The sequence below is a fragment of the Necator americanus genome, chromosome I, assembly GCF_031761385.1.
Source record: "Necator americanus strain Aroian chromosome I, whole genome shotgun sequence".
In the NCBI taxonomy this organism is placed as follows: domain Eukaryota; kingdom Metazoa; phylum Nematoda; class Chromadorea; order Rhabditida; family Ancylostomatidae; genus Necator; species Necator americanus.
The window spans coordinates 13,646-21,411 of record NC_087371.1 but is presented as its reverse complement, the minus strand read 5'-3'; the positions used below and the strand labels follow the sequence as shown (position 1 = coordinate 21,411).

Below are 7,766 nucleotides of genomic sequence, written 5' to 3'. Positions count from 1 at the left end.
AACCCGCTGAAAACAGTCGCATTACACAAATAACTTGGTCAGATTCTTCAGAGACGAACTTAGATTGCTTGAGAATGTAAAACCTGTGTACGAGTGAGGAAAAATATAAGAAAAGGAAATAGTTGAAACAATCGATCACCGAAGGAATGCAAAGAGGAGGAGACGGAATAGGAGCACCACGTAGGAGTACAAGAAAAAGCGACGTAGAATATGAATAAGGACAATAAGCGATTCAGCGCTCTATCTGGTGTACAGAAAGCATGTTTCAATAAAATTAATGGTGGTAAGGCCAAAATCATCAATTTAAAGATCAGTCCGCATCTGGTAAAAAAATTAAGAAAGCAAGCATAATCAAAACACCAAGGAACAAACATGCGAGTTTTGCAATTCGGCTACCAGTCCTTTCCAGTTCGTACGGTAGAATTTCAAAAGTTGTTATGTATAAAAATGTACCACAAGCTATGCCTAAAAGAAAAGTAACCTGATATCAACTTAAGCAGTGCAATAATTCAAACATGAACATATAACTGAGAAGTAACATTTGCAGAAGATTCCTTTCGCGAGATTTTTCTCACAAATTTTGCAACTCAGAGCCTATCTCATCCCGAGGATTGTACACATATAGCAGGACGTTGGGCTGGAGTGAGTATTCTACTATAATATAATGCAATAAGTCGCCGGCCTTCCTACGTACAGAGAAAGATAGTCTGTCTCCCAAATCTGAACAGTTAAAACGGTTCGCGAATCTCAATCATTCCTTAAGAACTGACATTGACGGAATATCGAGACTGAGTACGCCCCAAAACTCGCATGACGTTTTAAAGGGAGTACAAGGCACTACGTATGCTAATGCAGTTGGGTGGGTAAACCGTTTCATTTGCATGATGATTGCTGCCAACTTGCTGATTCTTCCCGATTTCACTCGGATTATTACTTGCCCTGATGTTACCACTCGAATCGATCGGAATCGAAGTTCAAGTAAGAATTTGACAAATGGCGCGATGGGGCACGGTGGAAGGAACGACCTTGCCACAACTGTAGAAATCCCCGTAAAGGGAAGGGGGTGAACGCGAACAGCCTTCATAACGGCAAACGCAACGAAGTGAGTGCAGAAAGGGTCCCGGCGGATTTTCTAACACGCCCCAATCATGTCTCGCCAGAACAATTAGTGATGGTGTGTATCCTAAAGAGATTCGTCTTCTTCCTTCCTAAAACATCTCTGCAGTACCTGATTTGAGCGTGAATGTGTATAGAGACCTTTGATGTTACGTCACTCTATGCAAACGTTTCAAACGATGTAGCGATGCGGACTGTTCACGAACTGCTCACGCAGCGCCAGGCTTCATTGAACATGTATGGATTGAGCATTAGGCAGATCATGACACTGATAAATGAATGCCTGAATTGCTCGATTTTCCTATGATCGGGACAGTACTATCGACAACTTAGAGGCCTAGCTATGGGGCAAAGGCTGGCACCCGCTCTCGCCATTGTTTTCATGGCCAAGATCGAAAAGCCTATAACAGACCGCAAACCACTGCTGTATTATCGTTACATAGATGATTGTTGCGTCGTCTGCTCAACACAAGCAGAACTAGACACGAGCTTCAATCTTCTCAATTAGCTGTGTCCGCACATTAAATTCACAAGGGAGAGACCGACAGACAACTGGTTGGCTTTCTTGAATGTGCACATTTACTTGCGAAATGGGATATGGGAGACTAAGTTGTACCGGAAACCCAGTAGCAAAAACATCTTAATCCACTATCTTTCAGCACATCGCAGCAAAATGAAAAAAAATCTGTTATAGGTAACATGTACAGGACGGCGGCAAGAGTCTCATCGAGTAGCCAGGAAAAAAAATAGTCTGTAAATCTGGCACATAAAGTGGCAATATCCAATGGGTACCCAACTGGAGATGGTGCTACCCGGCAAGCACGACATCCCTCTCGAAGATCTAACGTAGTGGATGGCCTAGAAAAGATCTCTTTCCATTTACCTTATATATCTGATGATATGAGCAGATCGGTACGAAGCTGTCTACGAAAAGCGGGTCTAGGGAATGACGTGAGGGTTGTGGAAATACCTCCAGCGAACCTGAAGGGTGAGCTGATACGTAATCGTGCGTATGATCAACTCTGCACAACTCCCAGCTGCGTGGTTTGTCCGTATGGCAGAAAGGGTGATTGCATGGACTTGTGACTCATAGTTGTGGTACGTGGTGGTCTGTTGCGTTATCAAGTCTAGCTAATGAGGTAAGCACCTGCCAATGTGTTGCTGTTTGAGTTTGTCTACCGTTTGGATGCTTTCTGTAGGGTGATAAGGCGCTTGAGAGGATAAATCACTAATGGCTTTGAATTTTCCAGGCCCTGACGAGGGCGATAACGCCGAAACGTTAGCTGTTGTTTAATAAAAACGATCAATAACAATCTTGGCTACAGCTCAAGAAAATCCCTAATTAAAAACTACGTTTCAACATGCCGAGATTCAGAGACAGTCGAACATGAGCAATACTCAGATTCGTTTTCGTTGCTACCTAAATAGCTGATTCTGGTTACCTATCACTAATCATACGGTGCATCACCGGCAATTTTGAGATGTGAGGTGATCTCAAATTTGTAATACCAAAAGCAAGAGAAATCCTCACCTGAAATATAAGACAAAGATGCCTCTAATAGCGCCAAATTACGTATATGAAAATTTTGTTCTTATTCTTGTTGAACATGGAACATTCCAGCTTCCAAAAGTAACTGGAATAATTGTTATCCTGTAAGTCTCGAGCTTTTTGTAGCTTAATTTATTCAGAGGGATCTTGTGTATCTATGTATCTCACCATTCTTCTCTATATATTTTCTTATAACTGAGACAAGAGTTGTCTGCGACAGTTGTCTACGTCTCCATGAACGACTGGTGCGCGGGTTTGTCAAAGTATGTTCGCGTATCTCCCGACTTCCCACCGGAGACGTAATATCTCGGAGGCATTCGCGGAGAATCCGCCGGGATTCCATCTACAATTCCCCATCCAATGGCCTTCTTTAGGGCTTTCGAACAGAAATCGAAAATACGTCATGGGTTCTCTAAGATCAAAGCTTTTGTTTCAGGGCTCCGTTTGACTCAGCTATTCACTTCCAGTGATGACGTGTCGATTTATGAGTTCTCAAATCGTCAAACGAAGAAGACATTTGACAGTTACGAACGGTTTCTGCGCCTCCGCTATTACGATACGAGCACGGGAGCACAGTTCGATCCTGTCACGTCAGAGTGGCCCCACCCAACTACCTCAGCACCACAGTATATTTTACAGCGCTAAAACAAGCATGGCTCAGCAAAGAGATAGGAGGAAGGCGTGGAGCGTTCTCTGCAGTGATGATCAATTCTTTGAGTAACGGGAGTAAGGGATTAGGCGACATTGCTTCGGGTTAGCCAAAGTTCTTTTTCAAGAAAAAAAAACCTTCTAGATTTAATAGAGGGAAACACAGGAATGAAAGAAAGAACTAGAGAAAAAAACTTGCTAACCTTGCAGAACTGACGAAGCCATTGCAGCCGTTGTTCGATCACCACCAGAGAGCACAGACATGATTTCAATGCCACCGAGGCCACCAATCAATATCTTAACATCAATTGATTCAAAAAGAAGCACCGATTGTCAGCACATTCACAAAGGAAAGAAGTGAATGGCAGAAAGAAGCTAGATGTTCAACAAAAAAAAAACCACATAGACGATTTCAACATGGAAGCAAGACTCAAATTTCAAATATTCTAAACGTTAAAAGTTAAAGTGGGTTCGACCATTTCCAGTAATCTGTTCTCTATTTCGTCCAAATCACACAATTTGACTGAATTTTTATCCAAATTATCAATACCTCAGAGGTCAGCTGAACAGAGTGACAAAATGCGAAAGGAAGCTTGTGGTAATTCCATTTTCCTACGTACCCTACTGCTAAGGTATACCTTTCAAACAGTCACCAGCGCGTATCCGCACCTCAAATTTTAATAAGATTCTTATAAAAGTTCATCATATTGGTCTATCTAGTCCTTCCGGCTGAATTTCTATCTGATTAGCAAGGATTCACTATTCTACATTTGTAAGGCGTAGATCCAACTATTGTCGCGGCTGAAACAATAATTATTCCGTTGGAACTTGAAACTATGCATACTGTTTTAAACGGAAGCCAATGCCTTCAGTTCACAATGTACTTTAAAATAATGTAAGGCTCTTTTCAGAAGGCTATCGAGAAAAACTTGAAAGAAAATAGCAAAAATTCGCAACGAAAAAAAAACATACCTGAATACTAAACAAGCATGAACAAAGTGCAACACATGGTGTTCGCAAACCACTTTGAACAAGCCGAACGCCCAGGCTAAAGCCAATGATACATTTGTGAAGAATTAACGCAGCAAAAACCTAAATTTTAGTTGCTTCGACAGTTCTGAAATGTTCTGATGGTTTATGGGTATTCGCTTACCTCCAGCAGCTTCGAGGAGTCGTTTATAACTGCCAACGAGAGCCCCTCAAAAAGGGCATGCAAAGACAGGGCTAACACGAGGAGAGAAACGCCGATCACATGGTTACTGCTTTCATCCGCCACAGGGGGAGAGGAAAGGGAAAGCGGCTACAACATGTTACATGAGACTTAGACAGTGAAAAATACCACTCAAGAAATTCACATTTCTTTCTTCTTCATTATGTTCATGAACGCGACCGGAAATGAGCCATCCCCTCTCTTGCATAATTATAACAACCTGAAAACTGATTTGACAGAAGTTTCTTCCAAAAATTCAAAGCATTTAAAGAAAGAGTGAGGCATACTTGTTCTATCGTTAGAACCATCAGCAGGCCACCTGCGACAGCTGCTTCAACAACTGGAAACTTCGATCTAACTCCTACTTTTTCATACGACTCCAACGCCTCTAAATCTTTCTGTGTAGAGCAACCATCTAGCATACGGATTATTTGAGTGGCTAACCAGGTAACAAATCCAACAAGCAAGTAACAAGAAACACTCCACCGCCAACACAAGAAATTAGGGACGATACGTTCGTTCGAGCCCATTCTCCACGTAACACAGTTGCTAACTGAAGATGAGCACATTAGCACATGGTATGATGCATAATGGTAACTGTGCGTTCACATGCCATGGAAGAGGTAAAAGTGAGTGCAAAAAGTGCTAGTAGTAGAAGTGCCCTCAAGGAATCCCGAGCAGCGTTAGGTATTGCTTCCAACGTTTGCGTTCCATCACTGTTAAGCACAAACAATGCATCCAACCATCTTGCATGGATGTGCATCACCTGGAAACAGAGGAAGGAAGTTGTTTCACATCATTACTTGATAGCAGCCGAAGCAGCAATCACAAGATCGGTCCAAAACTTCTAACGTTGATAATCGCCCTAACAACCTTATAACTGTGGATTACACCGCTTCAAACATCATCACTGACTTCTTAAGACTTTGACCAAGTTCCTTTGAAATTATCAGTCTCTAAGCAAAGCTTGAATACAATTGACTTTTCGTGCTGCACATCGAACGCAGTGACATCGAAACGACCTCTCTTGTGCTACAATTTCGTACAACTGTATCAAAACAACATGAAGTTCTATGCATTGCGTAAGCGTGCGAAGCGGAGCAGCGAAGATAGCGGCTGGAATCGATGTGGGACCACCGCACCAATGAGTGATGCCAGCTAGGATCCCATTTCGATCTCAGCCGCTAGCTTCGCTTCACGCTTACGCAAATGCAACGAGCTTCAGGTTCGTTTTGACCAGACTATACGAATTTGTGCCGTCACAAGTCATCCTGTTGATCACACAAGGAACCAACATCACTGTTCCTTTCCGAAAGTATCAGAGCAGTTTCTAATGTTTCCCAACACTTGGATATAAACTTCGAAAAAGATGTAGGGCGAAGAAAGGGTGCAACAAAGACGTTTAGCGTGTGATCCTAAGCACTAAGCGCTGGGTTCCTGCTGAAACAAAATCAAAACAACTGGAGTAACTCCAAGCATTTCACATATGATGAGAAAAGAAACAGGAGAAAAACGACGTGAAACTAGGGGCCAAATCTTTAATAATGGTTTAGTAGTAAAGAGAAGCCTGTTCGTGTAAAGAGAGACAATCTTTGGACCAATGCTAACGCACCGCGAAATTCAAATGTCTGCCTGCAGTAGCTAGCTGTTTCGCAGCTGTTCTGGAAACGAATTTCAAGACTTTCAGTCGTATTTGAACGCTCATGACGCAACAAATCATTGGTTGCTAATTTTGTGTGTGTAAAATTGTGTGAGTAAAATTGTTAAATCCCTGCAAGTTCCCTCCACAAAACCCTCAAACCCCAAACCCACAGCCATCTGGATGGGCAACCAGTCAGCTTAGGCTTATAAAGCCTAAGCATAGGTTCATTCAGCCTAAGCAGAGCCGGTCTCTAGAATGCGTGTTTCTGCCCGGTTTGCGTGGAAATGTTAAATAGTGGGTTCTGCTATTCCCCTTCAGAAAACCCTCGAACCCCACATCCACAGCGATCTGTGAGGACTGCCAGCCAGCATAGGCTTGCATAAGCTTATTTTGCAATAGACGAGCATGCACCACTACAGATAACGTATTTTCTGCCCGGTTTCGGAAAAATTGTTAAAATTGTGCCCAATTCATCACAAAACACTCAAACCGCTCTTCCAGATCCATCCGTATGGTCCACAGGCCACCTTAGGCTTTGCTTATTCTTAGCTTAGGCTTATTTTAGGAGAGCCAAAATCTAAACAGATTGTATTAGGTTGAGGAATAAGTTCTTGCCGTTTTAATCGATCGTTTGTTTACAGCGATTCTTTTGTCGTAAGGCCAATCGTAATATACCATTTTAAAGAGGTTTTTCTGCTCTACAAACCTGTTGTAACCATTTTTTCGATAACTAAATGTTGCCTTAATTTCAGGCCTCTGAAATGGACATTCCAGGCGGTAAAAAACAACATTTTCGACACCTTCTTTACTTCGCCTTTCGCCGAGGTCAAAAAGCCACCGAAGCTGCTCGGGATATTTGCGCCGTGTATGGAGAGGATGCTATAACTGCGAGGACTGCTCGAAATTGGTTTGCCAAATTCAAAAATGGCAATTTCGACCTGGACGACTCTCTCCGCTCTGGTCGACCTTCTGACTTCGACGAGGATAGTCTCAAAGCGCTTTTGAAGGAAGACGGCCGTCGATCAAGTCGGGAATTGGCCGAGAAGATGTACTGCGACCAAAAGACAATTTTGAACCATCTTCACTCGATGGGATTTGCCGAAAAACATCCTGCTTCACGACAACGCACGGCCTCACACAGCAAACATCGTCAAAGCCGCCCTCCAAGAGCTCGATTGGGAAGTCCTTCAGCACCCACCGTACTCTCCGGACCTTGCGCCAACAGATTATCACCTTTTCCGCTCGCTGTCGAACCAAATGCGAGGTGTTACCTTCGACAACAACGAGGACCTCGAAAATTGGCTCAACAACTTCTTCGAGTCCAGGCCCAGCGGTTTTTGGCAAAACGGTATTAACAAGTTGGTCGAGAGGTGGGAGCAGGTCGTAAACAATGACGGAGAATACATAGTTGATTAATTGCTTGTTATAATTGTTGTACAATATCAGGATTTTTCAATAAAGAAAAAACGGAAAGAACTTATTCCTCAACCTAATACTTTTTCTCTTCGGTTTGGGTAAAATTGTGAAAAATGGACACATTTCCTTAAGATAACTTTCAAACCCCGGCTCCAGAACCATCAGGATGGTCCTGAGGCGAAATA

The 7,766-nt window shown here is 42.8% G+C and overlaps 2 protein-coding genes across 2 annotated transcripts; one reads left to right on the top strand and one right to left on the bottom strand.

Annotated features, from left to right (window-relative positions):
- Nucleotides 1-310: 310 nt before the first annotated feature.
- On the bottom strand, nt 311-5,286 carry RB195_004017 (uncharacterized protein; the record flags this gene model as incomplete). The annotated part of the gene is made up of 8 exons (XM_013434946.2): nt 311-465; nt 3,517-3,610; nt 4,286-4,405; nt 4,467-4,613; nt 4,669-4,743; nt 4,811-4,911; nt 4,968-5,076; nt 5,137-5,286. 8 exons carry the CDS (start codon nt 5,284-5,286, stop codon nt 311-313), a joined length of 951 nt encoding a protein of 316 aa, XP_013290400.2.
- Nucleotides 5,287-6,926: 1,640 nt separating this feature from the next.
- On the top strand, nt 6,927-7,520 carry RB195_004016 (uncharacterized protein; the record flags this gene model as incomplete). The annotated part of the gene is made up of 1 exon (XM_064177614.1): nt 6,927-7,520. The coding sequence occupies one exon, from the start codon at nt 6,927-6,929 to the stop codon at nt 7,518-7,520; it is 594 nt and encodes a 197-aa protein (XP_064032954.1).
- Nucleotides 7,521-7,766: the final 246 nt, after the last annotated feature.